This window comes from Lupinus angustifolius, chromosome LG06 (genome assembly GCF_001865875.1).
Source record: "Lupinus angustifolius cultivar Tanjil chromosome LG06, LupAngTanjil_v1.0, whole genome shotgun sequence".
NCBI lineage: Eukaryota > Viridiplantae > Streptophyta > Magnoliopsida > Fabales > Fabaceae > Lupinus > Lupinus angustifolius.
In genome coordinates, this window is record NC_032014.1 from 21,440,589 (window position 1) to 21,463,407 (window position 22,819).

General features: G+C 32.3%; 1 protein-coding gene across 3 annotated transcripts in view; it reads left to right on the plus strand.

Annotated features, from left to right (window-relative positions):
• LOC109350151 (protein NRT1/ PTR FAMILY 4.6-like) overlaps positions 1 to 22,518 on the plus strand; it is a 24,464-nt gene extending 1,946 nt beyond the window's left edge. The window contains exons 1-5 of one of the 3 annotated variants that reach the window (XM_019591307.1): positions 10,419 to 10,428; positions 14,123 to 14,208; positions 14,463 to 14,680; positions 20,416 to 20,847; positions 21,020 to 22,518. In XM_019591307.1, the coding sequence (XP_019446852.1) occupies positions 14,154 to 14,208; positions 14,463 to 14,680; positions 20,416 to 20,847; positions 21,020 to 22,003 (1,689 nt within the window). In that variant the 5' untranslated portion in view covers positions 10,419 to 10,428; positions 14,123 to 14,153 and the 3' untranslated portion in view covers positions 22,004 to 22,518. Of the gene's footprint in view, positions 1 to 10,418; positions 10,429 to 13,865; positions 13,923 to 14,099; positions 14,209 to 14,462; positions 14,681 to 20,415; positions 20,848 to 21,019 lie in introns of those variants that run through there. The other 2 variants (XM_019591305.1, XM_019591306.1) reach the window with 2 other exon arrangements.

Here is a 22,819-nt window from a genome sequence, read left to right on the forward strand (position 1 = left end):
CAGAGTCAAATGCAAGTGTATTAATCAAACACATGATCGGCCCATCCTTAAGCCATCTCCCGACAAGGAATGCTTCTCGTGGGACCCGATAGTACATCAACCGTACGTGCTCAAGGTAACATCTCAATTACAACAACCTATCACCGAATACTCCTGGATGGTCACATGACCAAGCCTCTTACGGTCGGTAGATCGTTGTTAAGTGATATCGTGTATCCTTACTAGGGTACCCCCCTAGTTCACGAACTCAAGTCGGATACTTGCCCAACAAGGCATAAACACAAACAATGCTTTCATACCTCTATGGAGTCATGCCTCACATCTAAGCCATGATCTCATTCCCTTTATATCACAACACACCCTACCCGGGTTTATCACATTGTTCACAACATCATTTCATTTCAATCTTTCCATATCGTCCCTCGCCAAAGCAGGGACTAGTCGCTCAAGTGACAATTCATCTTTAAATCTCAAATAAACTGAAGCTTCTCTCGCCCAGGCGAAGGTACTATCGCCTAAATGAGACTTCTTCTTGCTCAAGCGAGACCTCTCTCGCCCTACAGAAACTCATTAAAATCCTGGGCTTTATCGCCCAAGTGAAACCCTTACTCGCCCAAGCGAGGCCTCTTCTCGCCCAAGCGAGGCCTCTTCTCGCTCAAGCGAGACATCTCTCGCTCAAGGCGAGAAAGGTACAAAAACTCATTAAAATCCTGGGCGTTCTCGCCCAAGCGAGGCCCTTGCTCGCCCAGGCGAGGCGTGCTAGCCCAAGCGAGTTTTTGTCGCCCAGGCGAGGGAGTTCCAGAACCAAAACTTCCCCTCGCCCAATCCCTCGCCCAGTCTTCGCTCAAGCGAGATTGTGCTCGCTGAGGCGAGAGTTTCTCGCACAAGCGACAGGAACTTGGATAGAATACCAATTTTTCCCTTTTCGATAACCGAAACCCATTTAAACATGGTTTTTCGAACACCTGCACTCAGAAAAGTTCCCAAAAAAAATTATATACAATATTCAACACATATCATCATCAATCATATATATTCAAAAGCATTCAAACATAAAAATCTTGGGTTTCTTAAAACCCAAGTTAACTCCAAAACCTTTGAGATGGTTTAGGAGATCCGGGTCTCATATTCGGACACCACTATGTCACGATGTGTTCTGTCTCACCTTAATGAAGCGTGCTTTAACTCGTCAACTAAGGGTGGTTTGGTTTCAAGGTTCGAACATTGAAATCTTCGTAACTACCAAAATAAAAATCCGTTAGTTTCTGATACTTCTAAAATCGTTACTAAAATACTTAAAAATCATTTCTCTTTTTCCTCATCATGGTCATACATCATTTTCATCCATCCGGTCCAATATCACATGTTCTTGACCATCCTTTTTCATCGAAAGTTTGTTCATGATTTCCTTCATTTTCTAAAGGTACGGTTTTTAGTAAAACTACATATTCTGATTTAAGACGTTCTTTGATAATCTCACCACTTTAAAGTAAGTTATTCAAAGTATCATTTAAGAGTTTTATGAGGAATCCATGTACTCATAAACCTTAACATACTTTTTAACAAAAGTTTCTATTCTTCCAACTTGTTCCAAGCCATGGTTTAAGGCTAACAACATACTTAAATCTCATCAACATCCATTGGTTGAATGTTGAGAGATCAAGGATTGAAGATGGAAGAAGCAATGAGAAATGAGAGAAAAGATGAAGAGAGGATTTTTACCTTCTCTTGAAAATTTTGCAAATGAGAGAGTATGAGAGTGAAGTGTGAAGTGTGAGGGTTTAAGGAGAGAGGGAAATCAGATTTCCTCTAGGCAATGATGAAAAAAATCTCCTAGGGTGGCTAATGATGAGCTCATGGGATATTTGAGAAAGTGATGTGAGATTTGCTTTATGGAAGTCAAATCTCACATCCCAATGTGAAATGATCACATCGTGGACACGTGCGATAAACATGCCCGAGTATTATCAGCCAATACTGGATCGGTATTATAAATCACCCGATTTTAATATCTAATTAGAATTTCGGATTTCGGCATTTTGAGTGAAAAATATTTAGAAAATAGGTATTGGTGTACTGAAGGTCTAGATTGACTCAAAATGAAATTACGAAACCAACGGTGCAATCGGAATTCGATTCCGAGTTACGGAACTCAAAAACCACTTTTTGAGCAGTACCGGGTGAGAGTCGGCCCCGACAGCGGTCCAAAACCGACTAATTCTTTACCGAAAATTCCCAGAAATTCATTTTCGAAAATATAATTAATAACAATATTAATAAAATCTTATAATTCAATATCGTAAAATTTGCGGTGTTACAGGTGAGGAGCATAAGGATTATATCCTTAAAGCGTCTCTCAAGGCTCTACGACAATTCCGAGCTGATGCCGAAAAATTACTCAGAGATGCTGATGGCAATGTCAACCTAAAACCTCCAACTAAATATGCAAATATCGTTGATGAAGAGGATTGGAAGACTTTTGTCACCCTATGCATACAAGACGAGTCTTTCTTGGTAAAATCATATTATTTATATTGACTTTTGTATATACGCTTTTGTATATACATATATATATGATTGTTGATATTAATGTTGTTTGTTTTTTCAGAAAATAAGTAATGAAAACTGCAATAGGGCATCCAAGTCTTTATATCCATACCGAGCTTGTTGAGCGGGGTATAGAGGAATCGAGGAAAAAATTGTAAGTATTGTTAATTTGTAAGTACATTATTGGTTATGTTTTGTATGCATATATATCTAATTACATTATTATTGGTTATGTTTTGTTAGTTGGAGAACAAAAGCGACCTATGACTCCACATGGAGTAGAACTCGATGTTCTATGGGTGGATGCCCGTAAGAACAAGGATGGTGTCATCGACAACGAGCAAGTTCAAGAAGCGACAAGACGTGTTGTAAGTGCTTATTTTTTAATTATACTTAATTTGCCTACTTTATTTATCAAAATGTGATTAATTAACATTATGTTTTTTCTTGATTTGACAGGTTGCCCTAAAAGAAAAGGAGGCACAACCGGATAGTCGCATAATACTTGACAAGGAACTAGGACTACCTATCTACCTTGGCCGTATCCGAGGTGCAGGATTTGAAGTTAGCCAACGAACATTTGTACCCCATCCAAAGCGTGTAACCAAAGCCAAAATGAGTCAAGTTCAAAATCAGTTGGATGGCCTCATGCAACGTTTCAACGAATTTGAGCAATCAATGAAGGTGAAGGAAGTTGAGTGGCAATGACTAGATAGTGTTGTTGGCACTGTTCCTTCAACCATCAATGAGAGTTGCACACCTACACCTTACAACATTCCCATTCTGATTCTCATTCCTGAGGTAATTCAGTTAACTTATTTTAATTTAGTTATCTTATTTTAATTTAGTCGTTAACTAATTATATGTTTTAACTTACGTACAGTCAATCAATTCTTACAAACTTTTCCTGGATACCCCAACTAGCCAAGTAGTGGGTGTTGAAAAAGTGCACAAGTCGGCTGATGCTAAGGTGCATAATGCATGTATCCCACGCCATAATGTGAAGGTCTCGATTGATGTTGCCATCAATGGTGATGTGTTGCTGCCAATTCCTCTCGATGAGGATATCTTCACAGTTGGAAGGACTATAGGCACTTTTGTGGCTTTGCCAGCAGACCTTGTACAAGTAATTCCTTCTAAGGTATGATTTTTCACCTTATGCTCACAAATATTATATATATTCATCTATAATTGATATGTTTTTTATGGAATATTTCAGGAAATTTTACATTCCACCCCTAGTAGCACCCAAAATACTGTCACCTTCGGGGGATGTGAGCTCGATGCCATCTATCGGAGATGTGAGCTCAAAACCATCTACTGGAGATGTGAGCTCCAAAACTATACTCAGCTATTTGAGCATGTACAGAAGTTGGGAGATGATATAATAACTATATCAATTCCCAAGAAAGTCTTCGAGGATAAGATTGATGAATACATTGGCATGAATGAAGTCCATGATGTATATAAACAAGAATAGAAATGTGCAACTGTTGCATGTATATATATATATATATATATATATATATGAGGTAAATTATATTTTCTTAACTTCTCACTTTTGTATGGTGGTGTGTTCTAATTAACTAACATTTGTGTTACATATATTAGGTACTTGTATGAAAATTTTGTTTTGGTAAATAAGAAAATGTGATGTTCATATACCCATACCTTACTGCTCTTGTTTCGAGTGATAAAAATAAGATTGGGGAACATACATAACGAATTATAGATACTCTCCTTCATCATAAAGAAGTTGCATTTCTTTTAATTGTCTTTTATATTTCTTTTTTTAGTATGTTTATTGTGCTTAACATTTCCTAACCATGTACGTATGTTTTTGTTAGGAATCATTGGCTTTTGGTTGCCATCAATCGGGTCAATGAAGAAATATACTACTTTGACTCATTGGCACATGGGGATCCGAACAAGTACACCACTATGAAAAATTGTTTTCTAGGTAAGTGGACTACTCATTTAAACTTTTAGTTACACTTTCACTTTCCTAGTTGTTTAGTAATTAAGTACATTTTCTATTCTTTAGTGTGGTGAGAGTTTACAAAAGTTGTAATCGTCCTAGAAACAAGTCACCACATCACAAAATCAAGTGGACTCATATAAAGGTATTGGCACAAATCATCTCAAACAATTATATGTATAATGTATTCATATTTCAACTAAGGCTATACTTATATGTTTACTTCATTTTAATTGTAGACCCCTTGCCAAACAAACGAGATAGATTGGGGCTATTACGTGTTGAAATTCATGAAGGGGATCATTCAGCAATGACCTACTAATGAATTCAAGTTTGTTGGCAAATCATATACAAATGACCAAGTCAACCAGATTAGACAACAATGGTCAAATTTTTTACTTAGTGTTGTTGCCAAATCATAGGTATATAGTATATTAGTTTTGCACAGATTGTAGCTTAGGGAATTCAGTTCATGTTCAACGTAATGTATATGATTTGGTGTATATAATACATGTTTATGTAAACATTACAGTGTAATTAATGTTCAATATATAAATTCAGTTGTGTTCATATAGTTGTGATTCTGTATGCATTCATTTTGTTGTTCTGTTCTGTTTCTGTATGCATTCATTTTGTTGTTTTGTTCTATTTTTGTTGTGTGCTTAACTGGGTAGAATTAGGAATAATGGTCTTCAACATTGCTTTTTTACAAATGTGTTGTTGTTATACATATACAACATAATTTTTTTAATAATGTGTTGTTGATTATGTTGAATTCAACAGCACATTCATAAAAAACGTTGTTGAATACTTATCTCTCATTTATTTTCTTTTATTTGCTACCTTAAGGTTGTGCTGTGGAACACTTACCTTCTTTATATTTGAATGAGGAGTTCTTCCACAATGTAGTTTTAGGATGTGATGTTGATTAGGTATCATTGACAGCACCATCATCATTGTACGCTGTTGATTAGGTATTAATGATAGCACTGGCTTAGTTATGCGCTGTTGAAGATGCTATCAAACCCTAAAAAATTAAATTGTTCCCACCATATTCTGAAACATTTAGCTATCCCAACACTCATTTACTCAGCAGCGAAAATCATTTCCTCTCAAAATCGACCTCGACAATCATTCAACCTCATCATCATTCACTCATTCAACACCGAAAATCATTCACTCATTCAAAACGAAAATCCTTCTACACCGATTTCGAAAATCCTTCACTCGTTTAACCTCAAAATCATCATTCACGCATTCAACACTGAATTGAAAATGAGTTTCCCTTATAGTTATTTGCCTTTTTAATTACATTATGTTTAGCTTGTATTAAGTTATAAATATTTTCCTTATAAATGAGTTAAATTGATTTCACTCATTTCACTTGTATCGAGTTAGGGTTTCCGAGTTCTAACCATTACATTATAAGTTAGGATTCCCTCATTTTTAATTACATAATAATGTATTTGCTCTCCTTGGTGAGCTTAACTCCAAGATTTAGGGATTATGCTCATTGTAGTTTTTTGTTAATAGAAAATGGATCGAAAATGGATGAGTGTCAATCGATTGACAAAGAAGTATGAAGAAGGAGTGAAATCATTTGTTAGATTTGCAATTGAGAATGCTGAAAACCCTAATTGTATGTCCTTGCTTAAGATGTTGTTACTCAAACCGAATTACTCCAAATGAGTTAAAAGTTCATTTAGTTTGTCATAGAATTGATCAAAGTTACACATGTTGGTCAAAATATGGTGAGAAGATAGACGTTATGGATTGTGATGATCAGATGTATATGAAAGACAACTACACAAATGCATATGACGACGGTCATTTCAAGGAAATGGCAAACATTGTCGAAGAAGATCTTCAGGATTATCTTAAGATGTTTCAGCGGTTGATAAGTGATGCTGAGAAACCATTATATGATGGTTGTACTAAATTAACAAGATTAACAGCGGTGTCAAGGTTGTATAAGTTGAAATCTGTTAATTGATAGACTGATAAGAGTTTCACCAACTTGCTTGCACTTCTGAAGGATATGTTGCCGGAAGATAATGTGTTCCCTTCTCGAACATATGATGCAAAACAAATGTTACGCTCCATAGGCATGGGCTACACTAGGATACATGCTTGTGAAAATGATTGCATCTTATTTTTTAATGAGTATGCTTCATTAATGTTTTGTCTTAAATGTAATGCATCATGATATAAGAAGTAAAACTCAATTCCCAAAAAGGTTATATGGTATTTTCCCATAAAAGCAAGATTCAAGCGTATGTTTAGCAATGCCAAAGATGCAAAGAAGTTGACAGGGCATGACGAAGAAAGGATTAAAGATGGCAAGCTTCGGCATCCTGCAGATTCTCCTCAATGGAGAAAAATGAAAGTGCAAAGTGTCAAGGATTGCACTAGCAATGTTTTGCTTATGTTTTGATGAAGACAAGGAGTTAGATAAAGCTTGAAGATGTCTCAACAATCAACATACCTAGAACTTTTTGGTCATATCTAGACTAGGTTATATCAATATAGAGTTATATCTCTAAGTGGTCTGGGATGTGTGTCAGAGTTAGTGAGTATAGGTCAGGTAAACCTAGATGCAAGTCTGACAAGCCATTAATATTGTCATATCATATTCATGAGGCATATCATCTAGTTTATTATATGTTCATGCATTAATCATACATGTTATATGTACATATTAGGCATAATATAATTGTTAAAACATGCATAGGACTCAAGCATAACATATAAGTAGTTTACCATTTAATCACGTTTTGATATATGCTGGTTAATCGATTAACGTGTTGACTTAATCGATTAACGTGTCTGTTTTCTGTTATAATTGTTTTCTGTTTTAACTACGTAACTGAAAGCAACAGTTTGAAGGTTCAAATTTGTTTTGTATAAGTTCTAGAAAATTGCAGAAACGTGTAGAATTGCATATTATTGTTTAGGAACAATTAGAGAGCATATTTTCGTGAATTATTGTATAGTAGGTAGAAGAGATATGCATGTGTGAGGAAGAGAGATTAACATGCTTAGTTGATAGTGTTGATGGTGTATTGCATGTTATTTTCATATGCTTAATCTCATCCATTCTTTTTTGCATGTTCATGCATTCTTATTACAGATTTTTAGAGAAATATTATGCGTAATATGTTTTGTATTAACTCACATATATGCATGATGGTTTGTGTTACTTGAGAGTGGGTTAATCTTTAAGTTTTTCATTGTTGTAATTTGAGCATTTTAGTGCTTGGTAAAACTCTGTTTTTTGTATACTGTTTTTGTACTTTGGGTTTAGTCTCTTGGTGTCTTACCACCATTGAGATAGAGTGAATCTTCACCAAGGCTAGAAGGTCTTGAATTTAGAGTGAGGATCTTGGTTGGGACTGGATCGCGAGAAAGGTTTTCTCAGGCGATAGGGATAGTCAAACCAAGGTTAGAGGTTCTTGAAATTTAAGAAAGAAGCGTCTAGAGTCTTGTAATTGAATTGGTGTATGTGATAATACAAAGTGGACCCGCAAATGAAATGGGATAAAAATCCATTTGTGCAAGCTATTCTCTCTCAATCTCTTTTATAATTCTCCCTGTTTTAATTCGTGTTTGAAGCTGATATTTTGCATACTGATACTTTTTTATATCCTTGTTAATTGTGCATAAAAATATTTGTTGTATCTCTGCTTATTTGTTGGTAAAAAACTGTGCAAGAAGTTGATCTGGTAATTCTGTTTCTGTTATGAGTTAATCGATTAAGCCCACTGGTTAATCGATTACCTGAGCTGTTTTCCAGAATTGGGTTTTGGTACGAAAAGCGGTAATTGATAACTGTGATACCTATTCAACCCTCCTCCCCTTCTAGGTGTGTCTAGACCACTAATACCACAATTATCCTACTTTTGGTCAACAATCAATAAATTTACGCCTTGCATTGTCAACAGATGGAATTAACCCACATAGTGTTCAAAGTTGCTCCCACGGTACATGACTAGTGATGTTGGTGATATACAACCTACCTCATTCTTTATGCATGAAGCGCAAATATGTGATGTTATCTATGTTAATTTCTGAATCTAAACAACCAGGAAATGACATACACATATATTTGGCTCCATTAATTGAAGACTTGAAGGAAATGTGGGAGACAGGCATAAATGTATATGATGCATACAGGGAAGAAAGCTTCAACTTGAGGGCTTTGTTGTTCGGCACAATCAGTGATTTCCCTGCCTATGATAATATTTCTGGATATAGTACAAAGGGACATTCATTTTGCATGTCTTGTATGTGAAGACAATACGCATTCAATGAGGTTAGAAAACTATAAGAAGAATTTCTTCCTTGGCTATCGTAGGTTTTTGCATTCAGGTCATCACTATCGATGTTATGCATATTGAAAAAATTGTGTTTGAAAGTCTCCTTGGTACCTTACTCAATGTACCTGGTAAGAACAAAGATGGCTTGAATGCAAGTTTGGACTTGGTTAGTATGGGAATAAGAAAGGAATTGGGACCGATAAAGAAGGGAAAACCCATTTCTACCTCCAATAGCTTATACTTTGTCGAGGAAGGAGAAAATGGAATTTTGTAAATTTCTTCATGGTGTTAAAGTTTCAAAGGGGTACTCTTCCAACATTCATAATCTCATATCAATGAAAGACCTCAAGTTAAAAGGTCTTAAGTTTTATGATTGTCATGTACTTATGGAGCATTTCTTGCCTATTGGAATACGGACAATTCTACCTAAAAAAGTTCGAGGAACCATAACTAGGTTATGCTTCTTTTTCAAGGCAATTTGTAACAAAGTGATTGACCCTGAGAAATTACCTGCATTATAAAGAAAAATTATTTTGACTTTGTGTGAGCTTGAAATGTATTTGTCACCTTCTTTTTTGACATAATGGTTCATCTAAGCATTCATCTTGTTCGAGAGACACAACTATGTGGCCCTTCCTATATGAGATGGATGTACCTCTTTGAGCTTTATATGAAGATATTAAAAGGGTATGTGAAGAACAGATCAAGACCAGAGGGTTGTATTGTCGAAAGGAGTCAAACTCCTCTCCATTAATGGAGAGAGAAGTGATATGTAAAAGTAATGAAAAAGCAACTCACATTTACATTTATATCCCTTTTATTTAAAATAATATTACACTTTTACCCTTAAAATACAAAAGAAAAAGTCACTTGTCTCTCCATTACTTGAGAGGAGTCTCACTCTATGTTGTTGAAGGAGCTCTTGATTTTTGTACTGGATACCTTACCGATGATGATTTCATGGGCATTTCAAAGCCTCGATAAGCAAAAAAAAACATTTGGTGAAGGTATTACTTGGAATGAAATATTGACTATATTGGAGCAAGTGCACTTATATGTTTTACATAATGCCGACGAGGTTGAGCCATATGTTGAAATACACAAGGAGATGCTAAGTAAGTCTTACCCAAGTAAGAATGAAAATTGGATTTCCAAAGAGCATAATCGGTGTTTCATAAAGTGGCTAAAAAATCACATTGATGAGGAGTTGAATATAAATGCACATTCGATTTCTAAAATATTGAAATGTTTAGCCAATGGTCCAAGTATTCATGTCTTATCTTACATTGGTTACTTAATTAATGGGTTCACATTTTATACGAAAAAACAAGATGATCGAAGTAAAATACAAAATAGTGGTATGACTCTTGTTCATAGAACTTTACACATGTCAAGTGCAAAAGATAGAAATCCAATATATGCGAACATGTTATACTTTGGAGTGATTGAACAAATATGAGAATTGGATTACACAATGTTTCGGATGCCGATTTTTTCTTGTATGTGGGTTGATAACAAAAATAGCTTCCGAGTTGATGAGTTAGGGTTCATGCAGGTGGATCATAACAGTCTAGGATATAAGGATGAGTCATTTATTCTAGCATCACAAGTTCAACAAGTATGTTAGTGATCCAGCTGATATGAAATGGTTCATTGTTCTTTTAACTAACAAAATGATCCTCAATAATATTAATGACCAAGAATATGAAGATATTGATGAAGATGATCATTTTTTTGGGACATATCAGTCGCGTGAGAGTGGATCAACTACGGATGATGATTTATATATAAGAGATTATCACAATGAAGGGCTTTGGGTAAATCAATATGTTCCTCCAAACAATGATGACTTTTACAAGCCAAAAACAATCAAAGAAAAACAAAAAGTAGATGCAAGTTGTCTTTGTATAATTATAGCTTAATTTTGATTGTTTGTAATTTGGATAATTTTGTTTCTTTATAATTTGTGTAATTTTAATTTATATTATGTACTCTGCCAAAACATAATTGTCATGATATTCATTGTTTGTAGTTTGTATTGTATTGATGTTAATAAAACAAACTTTTGGCTTGTATTAATGTGTATGTGTTGTTCAGAATGTATAAATATTTGTGTCATTGAAAATGTATGTTCTGCTAATAAATGTATATGCAGGTATTAGTTTATACAAATCAACAACGAATTCTATGGGAAGCCCTGACATGCGTTGTTGTGAAAGACAAATACAATAGTGCTTTTTATAGATAGCATTGTTGTACGCTCTTAATACAACAACGCTATGTGTGTGATGCGTTGTTGTATTAAGGTGTTGTTTGAGAATGTTTATGAATATTACAACAAGGCTTTTCTGTTAATGCGGTGTTATATGTATGAACTACAACAGTACAACGATAAGCGCTATTAATAATACCTATAAAATGCGTTGTTTATGTAAGACCTATATAACAGCGCTTTGTGAACAATGCACTGTTATATTTGTGCATTATATAACAGCGCTTTTTGTGTGATGGGTTATGGTATGTATACAAAATGTTTTATCTTCAAGTAATTAAGTTATTAGTTGTATAAGCCAGACACATTAAATTTTTAAATGGAAGTTCATCTGATCTGTTTTTGCGCTTCTACTGTATGGTGCATTAATGCTACTACTATGTGCTAAACTATATATACATAAGCATTGGTAAAGGTGAAAATGCTTATATTTCAATATTGATGTAACTTAAATAATCTTATGCTAAGTTTTAGAGTTAAAGTGAATGGTCATTTAGTAAATTTTGAAGAGGTGGTTGTTGCACTTTGTGGTCTAAAAGGTTAAGGGTCTGTTTGTTTTGGATTATCAAAATAGTTAATCTCCAAACAAATATGATTTTGGCATAAATGCTTTTTAGGATAATAGCTTACGTACCTCACTCAATTACAGTGTAGATTATTGAGCCACCATGCTAACGTACGTCACTCAATTACAATGTAAACAAACACTTCCTCACCTTAATGTTTTTTATGTAGTATCATGTTTGTCATCAGATGGTAGTATTTGCTACGAATTGTGATAGCTATTCTTATTGAATGTAAGATATATCTAACAACTTTCTCAATGGAGTTTGTTACCTGATTTTGGTACTTTATGTATGGAAATTAATATCTTCTTCTCATTTGACAAAAATTCTTTTACTGGCCATGAAGGCACATAGTAATGGGAGGATGGTAATTTACCCGTTTTAGTACAATTCCCTGTCGCTTCTTCAATTCCCTGTCGCTTAGTTAGCCAAAATATAGAACTCTTGACTTTCTTGATATATCAGACTATCCTGGGTAGTAGGAGAGCACAATTATTCTAATGAGTCCAATATTTAATATACTATTTAGCACCTGTGTGTGGGCTTGTTTGTTAGATAAGCTACAAAAGTATAATGTGTATATGTGTGTGTTTCATGAGACATTATGTTCATATATCATATATGTGGCAGAAGCTAACTTTATGATATGATTATATACCTCACTTCATCCTGTAGTGTCTTCATTTGCATCATACACATAATCTAGATAGAGTTCAAGTAGTCATGCTCTGATGGAGTTCTGCTTACTATATGTTATGAATGAAAAGGAAAACATTAGCAAACTAGGTACTAAGATAATTTTGTTGAATGTTAGTGGTCTTATCCTATAGTGGCTCCTTTCCCTTCACTTTATTACCTCCAAAAACCAACTCTCAAACAAAGCTTTAGAAGCCTTAATAAGAGTATATCAGATGGTGAATAGCCCAACAGTTAGAGGTATAGGAAGACTGAGAAAAAACATGTTGGAATCCATTAAAAAGGACTTAGTGTTGAAACGTTTTTACAATATTGATAGAACATAATGTCATATGATGTCATTTGGTCCATATAGTTAACTCCACCGGATGGAAAAAAGACTTTGGTTCTTCTTCTTTTTTTTAAATCCAAAGGTGGTTTTCTTGTCAATTACTTAGTTGGATGTCCTATGGAAATTGTATGTCACTTTGTTTTTTGCTGCTAGTAATTTTATATATTGTCTACTTGTAAATCTCTTTAAAGCCTTATCTTGTATATATTATTATGATATCTTGATGATGCAAGTATGTCTGATACATCTTTGGGTGAATGAGGGTCATGTGGAGCTAGCAATATTTAGGATTTATGTTATGTATTTTGTTTTTAAAGTGTCATATGAGATTATTTTTAGTTTTTCGAGATTATATGGTGTATTTGGATTTATAATGATGAATTATAACTCTTTCAACTATGTTACACTCACTACCTTGGTTATTTGCAATGAAATTTTATTATTGTTAAAAACATTTGTATTTAGTATTGTATATTTAAATAATAATTATAAATTAATGAGATTAAACTTGTGAAAATTATGAAATTAAATTGAGGTTGAAATCCTTTGGAAACATATAATAGTTACCTCTTTCAATAGGTCTCTATATGTTATTTCGAGTTGTGGAGGTTGAAAATCTCCACAATTAACATTCTCAAATAGTGGAGGTTTAAAGCTTTCATGGTAAACATTACAAAGACCTCCACAGATGGTGGAGGTTAAAAACCTGCACAAACTGTGAAGGTTAAAGACTTCTACAAATAAACTGCTACAAATGTATAGATACTAGAGGTTTTTAAAAATCACTGCAAAACGCTTCTAGCGGTCATAACTGTGGAGGTTTTTGAAACCTCCGGTAGTTATATTGTGGAGGTTAAAAACCTCTGCTAATCGCAAAAAAACCTCCACTAAGTACAAAATTTGTTGTGATGTTAATGATGACAATATACTATTGCGAATCAAATAGAAAATGCATAAAAACGTTGTTATACATCTAAAATAAGCGGTGTTGTTCAACTCTGACCTAGATACTTTGAATGATAGTTAGATGGTAGAAAGAGAGAGAGGGTAAAGGCAAACGTGTAAACGTTATAAAAGAAGATTAAAGTCAAACTATTATATCATTCTTCTCAACTTGCACCCCCACCCTCATTATAATATCACATACCCTTCTTTTCCCCTAATTTAACATCCAACCCCAAAAGAAGGGTAGAGAGAAAGAGAGAGAAGAAGAATGGTGAGTTGGGTTCCCTCTTTTCATATACACCCTTCTTCTTCTCCTCCTTCACTTTTATTCTCACAATATACATATTATGATATATATATATATATATATATGTATATATATATATATACCTTCATTTATATGCATATACTTATAATTTAATTTTACTCTAATATATATTTGATGTAGGAATTAGAAGAAAATGAGGGAAGGAGGTGGGAAGGGTATGTGAATTGGAAGAACATGCCTGCTCTTAGAGGACGCCATGGTGGCATGCTTGCAGCTTCCTTTGTTCTAGGTACTTATATACTCTCCATTATTTTTTCTTTTCTACTCAAAATTTCATACATATAATAACGACTAGGGTGTTAATTTGATTCTTAAGTGATGCAATCAATTATTTTATTTTCTTATATTTTTGATCAAATTGATGTCAACCATATAACTTACTATATATACATGGCCTTCTTCAATTGGAATTTGGAACTCATCAAGTGATAGAAACATTTATTTATTTATTTTTCAATTGTGCATATATATATATATAAATAGTGGTGGAAATATTGGAGAATCTGGCATATTTAGCGAATGCAAGCAATTTGGTGATATATATGAGGGATTACATGCACTTTTCACCTTCAAAATCAGCCAATAATGTCACAAATTTCATGGGAACTTCTTTCCTCCTTGCCCTTCTAGGAGGTTTCTTATCTGATGCCTTTTTCACCACTTACCTCATCTACCTCATAAGTGCACTTATTGAATTCTTGGTATGTTCTCTTTCTCTCCCCATCACCACTTTTCTCACTTCACAATTTACTTTAATTTTCCTCCTTGCAATATTAAGATATATAATTTTTCTAATATGGCATCTTTTAATTATTAAAAAATAAGCAAGTTCATATTAAATATTAAAAGTAAAAATTTACTTCCATGTATGAATGTTATAAGAGTAAATAATTTATGTATTAATAATCAGCTTTTTTATAACATCTAACATATCATTCATATTCATATATTAATTACTAAAGAACACTTTAAAAAATAATTCTTGGTATAGTTTTTCTAATATGGCATCTTTTAATTATTAAAAAATAAGCAAGTTCATATTAAAAATTAAAAGTAAAAATTTACTTCCATGTATGAATTTTATAAGAGTAAATAATTTATGTATTAATAATCAGGTTTTTTATAACATCTAACATATCATTCATATTCATATATTAATTATTATAGACTCTTAAATAAATTATACATATAAATGATATACCGACTAAATGAAGATCTTTAATGCACATATATTATATTTATTTTATAAATGAATTAATTACTCATGTCAAATTTCTTTTTAATTACTAAAGAACACTTTAGAAAATAAAATAAACTTAAAAGCAAAAAATGTTAGGTAGCTTAGTTTTACAAATTTTCCTAAAGTAAATTGCATATTGTACGTGCCCTAAAAACAATAAAAATGTCCAATTTTTACTTCAAGTGTTTATATTAAACTTTGCCAATTCCATAAAGAAAGTGAAGAACAAAAAACAAGAAATGTTGGAGTTTTTTTAATTACCTTATACAAGTGTAAAAGTTCTGTGTACTTGTGAGTACAAATGATTAAAAGCTTACAATAGAAAATCATTAAATACATAAATAGGACGTATGTGTAGTTTTAGATCATTCAGAATTAAAATCGTCACACACTTTATCAAATTAAAAATAAACACACTTTTATATATAAACAAACTTTTGAGAAACCTTGCTGCACTTATTTTCCATTATGAAAAGTGAATATTCTATTATTTTTTATTATAATTCTAGTTTAATGTTGGGTTTCTTGAAGAACAAGCGTGGTTCAATTTCTTAACTACAAAGAATCATAGTTGATTGCAAGCTTTACTTGCAACTTGCAAAGTGGGGTTGCACCAAACGGTTCTACCAAATCATCATCATAGAATAGAAAAATGTAATGATATGAATAAATCAAATTATTATAAATTACTCAACAAAAGAAGTAAATTCATATTAGAAATTAATACATTTACAAAATTTAAGTGCTTAAATATGTATTGATAATTTATAATTTATACCTTTTGAATATCATACATCAATACAATATGTCATTGGACACAGATTAGAAAAACCTTATTATAATAAAATGAAGAAAATATCTCGTTCATGGCTTTGATTCTCTTTCTTTTTGATGGGTTCACTCATCCACTTGGTCCTAAAAGAAACATGAATTGCATGAGCGACCGCCCATTAAGATTAGACTAAGTCAAGAATCAATCTTTACAAAATGATAACATAAATAAAAAGCTTTATGTCACCTCACAATCTCACATTGATATACACAATGTTGATACTATGAATCTGATCATGCATGCTGTTTTTAATATATTTTTAGAATATATATTCTATGTAAAATTAGTCTATAAATCTTCTTATATTATAAAAAGTGATATATGTTACTAATAAATAAAATATTATTTTATGATATATTACTTTTTTATGTTGTAGAAGAATTTATAGAAAGAAAGATATGTAGGAGAATATTTGATATGCGTATTCTTTAATTATTATTTTTTAGAGCACTGATTAATCGGACAAAAACAATCATGGTTCTCTTTATACTATTATTTGTCTATCGTGTCCCCATTAAAAAAAGTCTAGTAATTCCTTAGTTCTAACATGTGATTTATCATACATAAAAATATTAAATATATTATCTATAAGTTTGAATATATCATGTAATATTTTATTTCTTATAGAGGAGAGTCTCATGTGATTTGAACTCATGACCTCGTGAATAAATAATCATTATTCTCAAGCAATGGTGTCACTAAGCTATACAATATTATACAATAAAGTCTTATATTTACCTTTTTGAGGAAAAATATAGAAAATAATAAATAAATAAATTTGTTAACTCTATTTCTTTTTAGAAAGGTAAGTGTAGTACCTTGCTATACAATCATTAATATAAATACGTGAGGGGCGGATTATCTAAAGGATCTAATCAGATGTCCAATTTTTATACTTTACAACATTAGACTATAAATACATCCATGTTGAAAAGTGTCGTAGTAAATGTACATATATAAAGCATCATTAAATAGCTAGTGGCCACACGAATAGCTTTTCCATATGTAGTGGTCAGCGTTTAATAAAAGCACACAAATATTGCATATACCTAATATTAGGAGCAAATCTGTTATCCCATAATGTGTATTACTTTATGTGTCACTAATTATGGTTGATTAAAAAAATATATTTGGATTAAAATTTTAATAATTAATCATTTTTTTGACCAATCACAAACAGCGACACATAGAATAGTATATTGTTTTGAGACAACAAGTGTCTACCCCTCCAACCCAAGACATGGCAAAATTATAAAATATAATTAGTACAATTTTGATGGTCCTTTTATAAGAAAAAGATGCATACTATTGCATGTAATTCATTTTTAATGATTTAATATAAATTAATAGTAAATGATATATTGATTGTGTAAAAATCTTTATATTGTCATTGCATAAATATTCCATTCATTTTTTATAAGATATAGTTAATGTTAGGTATTGAAGATATATCATTCTTTATATAATGTATAAATTTAGTGTTGTTTAGTTAGTTGAAAATAAAGGAGGGGTCCATCTATTTATTTCATGCAGATACAACAACGTATTTAATCTCCACATACACAAACTTTGTTCTGTTAATTTATGACTTTGGAAAGCAACATTTTTCTCCCTTCCCTCTACGGCATCATCACAACAGATATTACTACTTCTTTCCCCTTTTTTCTTCTATTCCTTTTCTCTTATTCTTGAATTCACATTTTTGACTTATTCAAGAGAAAACTAGTAAAATTTATATTCAAAATATGATTTTAAGATTAAAAAGTAAGTAAAAATCAAATAAGCTGAAGAATCTGACTAATAATTTTTTATAAAGTTACCTATAATATGACAATAATCACACAAACAGTTTGTTGCCGAAAAATGTTGTTCTTGTACTTTTGTTACAAGAGATACCCTCGTCCTATATGTCGGTAATGGTTGGCAAAATTGCTAAGTGGAATCTGGAATCCTAATAATAAAAATGCTTAACACCTGTAGCCGATGAAGACATTAAATATTTCTAAGTGAAACATTAACTTTCTTTTTAAGAGAATAATATAATGAAGTTAAACTCAGCAGATTGGGTCTTAGTTTTTGGTTACTGAACTCCAAATCCAAAATGTCATTTATAAACCTCAACTCTAACTAAGTGGGATTAAAGAAGACTATCATTCTAGTTTTATCTAGTTTTAAGTAACTTGAACCCTATCAATATGTCCAACACATGCCCCTTATTATTTAAATGAATTTTTTTGTCCTTTTATGTTATATATACATATCTTATTTATATTTAATATATATATATAATTTGATATTCATTATATAAATTGGGTTTGAGTTAGGTATTATATATATCAAATCCAAACTTAGTATTTGAAATTGGAAAAATATGAATTCAAATATAGTCAATACATATTTTCCCTTTTAAATTCAAGTTAAGTACAAGTGAGTACCTATAGATTCAATTAGGTTGTTATTCCTAATTAGGAATATTAAAAGCTCATAAATCAATTTGAAGCTTATAAAGTAGTAAAAAACTTACAATTAAATCGCTTTGAAGCTTATAAAGTAGTAAAAAACTTATAATTAAATCGCTTTGAAGCTTATAAATTAGGAAAAAACTTATAACCTAGGTGACAAAAAAGAATGCTGTCATAATATTAACTTATAAGTCGCTTAATAGGTGTAAAATAAAATAAAATAGATTTATAAGCCCATTTGTCAAACACAAACAACCTATTTTTTATTATCAAATAAACTAATGGACTGACTTATAAGTCACTTGATGGCACAACTCAGTACACAATTAATTTTTTAATCACTGCCCTCTAAATCCTTTGTTTAATAGTTTTTGATAACCTACTTCGTATGATTTTATAAATGAGATTATTGACACTTTCACCTATTTATTTACACTCCTTGAATGGAGATTTCTGAAGAAAAAGAAACATAAAATTATATTGATTAAATAGTTCCATCGTATTCTATAAACATCTATATTTAAATACAGAAAAAAATGTAGTGACAGTGTAAGAGTTTTATATATTGTCAGTCTATTATATATAATTCATTTTCAATCATGACTCTTTAACAAAAAAAATAATATAAACGAATAATGAATAATTTAATGATTATATACAAATCTTTATATTGATAGAGTATAAATATCACACGCATTTAAATATTTGTTGCCACGCGTCAATGCTAGCTTGTGCTACGTCTTTCATTAGTATTTGGTCCCTAGATCATGATATTGTGGTATATTGGGTGAAGTAATCAACTGCAACAACCAACCACATAATGTGACAAAAAATTCCATGTTACTTATTCTAGAACTTTTAACTAGCATTTGTATTTAAGTTTGAATATATATTTGGGCTTTGACTAATACATTTATGAAGGCACGTGTGTGGACGTGGTTTTGATGGTGAATAACACCATATTCTAAGAAGCCCAATACGCTATTCCTACCATATGATAGGACTATAGTATTAGTATGTACTTGATATTCTTTTCTTAAAAAGCTAAAATCTAACACTACCATTTCATGAATAGCATTCAATACACAATAGTGCTAAGGTCATTAATGGAGAAGAAGTAAGTACCACATAATAACATACAAAAAAACAACATATAATGACATTTTTATCTCTTTGTTTATCATGAAATCATATTCTTGTCATTGAAAATATGTGTAAAAATAATTACTCATCTCTCTATTAATGGAGAGGATCCTTGTTCCATACTAATAGTACTTGACTTTTCTTAACACATTTATGAATGGTGCCACAGTCGTAGGGATGGCAACGGGCGCGGGCAGGCACAGGTAGTGCCCTTTGCCTGTTTTGGGGGGATATAGCTCAGTTGCAAGAGCGCCCAAACCCGCAAATTTTTGGGTACCCATGCGGGTAGCGGGTATTTACGGGTGCTTAACGAGTTTTTAATTTTAATTATATATTTATATAATTTGTAATAATAAATATGTAAAAATAATTATTACATGAATAATATAATATTTATATGATAAGTTTACTATCATAGTGAAATATGTATAATTTATTATGAAATAATAATAAAGTATATGATGTATAATCTTAAAATAATAATAAATACATATAAAAATTTAACTAAAAACTAAATATATAAATTTGCGGGTATCACAAAATCCGCTCCCTTCCATAAGCTATTATTGCGGGTACCCGTTGCGGGTATCTCTACGAGTACTCACGGGTCAGGTTTTTTTTGTAATCCTTATGCTCCACACATTTTGTAAGGTAACTTCATCGGTATCTAGTTAGCTTATATATTGTTGAAATGAAGCAATAAATTTACAACATTATCTTATTCTGCTTTATTATCTAAGGGATTTAGAAGATGTGCAGGGACTGATGATGCTAACTATACAAGCCTGTGTGCATTCACTAAAGCCACCAAAATGTGAGAAAGTGAGAGAATGTGAGGAAGTGAATGGTGGAAAAGCATGGATGCTATTTGGTGGACTCTATCTTGTGGCACTTGGAGTTGGAGGAATTAAAGGATCATTACCAACACATGGTGCTGAACAATTTGATGAGACAACCTTAGATGGAAGGAAACAGATATCAACCTTCTTTAACTACTTTGTCTTTTGTTTGTCATGTGGTGCCCTTATTGCTGTTACTTTTGTTGTCTGGGTTGAAGACAACAAAGGTTGGGAATGGGGTTTTGCTATCTCTACTATTACCATATTTCTCTCTATCCCACTTTTCTTGGCTGGCTCTCCTACTTATAGGAATAAGATCCCTTCTGGAAGCCCACTTACAACCATTTTTAAGGTAATAATCATCAATACACCTCTTCTCATCCCACACTATGTGCTTAGTTATTTCTTTCATGCCTCGGTTTTAAATTACGGTTGTGGTCGTGATTTTGGTTATGTAATTGTGGTTACTGTAATTGCAGTCATTACAGTATGGGTTTTGACTGTTATAGACTTTTCACTGACAGGTTTTGGTTGCTGCTTCACTCAATAGCTGCATCTATAGAAATTCAAGCAATGCTGTTGTGAACATGGCTTCAAGCCCTTATTCTAATGCACAATCAAGTACAAAAGAAAAAGAGGAAGAAAATGCTAAGGAAACAGAAGCTCCAACTAACACACTCAAATTTGTTAACAGTGCAGTTGAGAACAAACCAATTTTTTCATCATTAGAATGCACTGTGGAGCAAGTAGAAGATGTGAAGATAGTATTGAAAGTATTACCAATATTTGCATGCACCATAATGCTTAACTGCTGCCTAGCTCAACTATCCACATTCTCTGTTGAACAAGCTGCAACAATGAACACAAAACTTGGTTCCTTAAAGGTTCCACCAGCTTCCTTGCCAATTTTCCCAGTGCTCTTTATCATGACCATAGCACCAATTTATGACCACATCATTATCCCTTTTGCAAGAAAAGTGACCAAAACTGAAAATGGAATCACTCATCTCCAAAGAATTGGTATTGGATTAGTCCTCTCTATAGTTGCAATGGCAGTGGCAGCTATAGTTGAAATTAAAAGAAAGAGGGTGGCCACTAACTCAAGCCTAATAGATGATACAAAAGAATCACTACCTATCACATTTTTTTGGATTGGTTTACAATACTTGTTTCTTGGTTCAGCTGATCTTTTCACCTTGGCTGGGTTATTGGAGTTTTTCTTCACAGAAGCACCTATTAGGATGAGATCTTTGGCCACATCACTTTCATGGGCTTCTTTAGCTATAGGGTACTACCTAAGTTCAGTGATTGTTTCAATAGTGAATAGTGTCACTGGCAACTCCTCACACAAGCCATGGCTATCTGGTTCCAACATTAACCACTTTCACCTTGAGAGGTTCTATTGGCTTATGTGTGTTCTAAGTGGGTTGAACTTCCTACACTACTTGTTTTGGGCTATTAAGTACAAATATAGAGTGACAGGAACTACTTCTGGTGGTACTCAATGAAGAGAACATTCAAATGGTCAATATGCATTCAAGTTTTCAAGGCCATTCTGATCAAAATCCTAACAACAACAAGCCACTTTTGATTTAGTGACTCTTGGAGTTTGGTGACTTTATATCAATCTAAAATACAATTAACCAATCTCAAACTTAATATATAGAACAACTATGTTAGATCAATCTTATGGACAATTGTGTTTGAAATAGGTCTAAAGTATCCAAACTCCAAAGTCACTAAATCCATATCCTCATTTTTCATGTGTAATTGTATATACTTGCACATTCCTGCAACCAAGTGCATCAATGTTTTCAAGCAATAGGAACATAATCAGTGATATCCATAATGTATTGGAAAAGAAAGAGGGTACGTATATATATATATATATCATTATGTGTAATGAATATGGCTCTTACATTTTGTAAATGGTGAGAGCAGATGATTTACATATAGATATGTGGCTACACAACTTGATCATCTATTTTGTGGGATAATGCTTATTTATGTTTGCTATTGTTCACACATTTAGTGAAAGTTTGACCCATAAAGCTAACTTATTGTATTTATAATGCATGAAATGAGTAGTTTTTGTAAATGAATTGTATAGATTAAGTCCCTCTAGTGGAGTATCTTTGTTCAGTTAAATATGGGAGTGATGCTTATATGTTCTCCTCTCCCCCTTTCATTATTATAATTTGTTAAATAGATTTTTAGTTAGAGTTAGTTTTAGTTAGTTAGTCTTTATTTTTACATCTATAAATAGTTTGCTTTTATTATAAACTATCATTTACTCTTTTCATTCAATACTTAAATCCAATTAT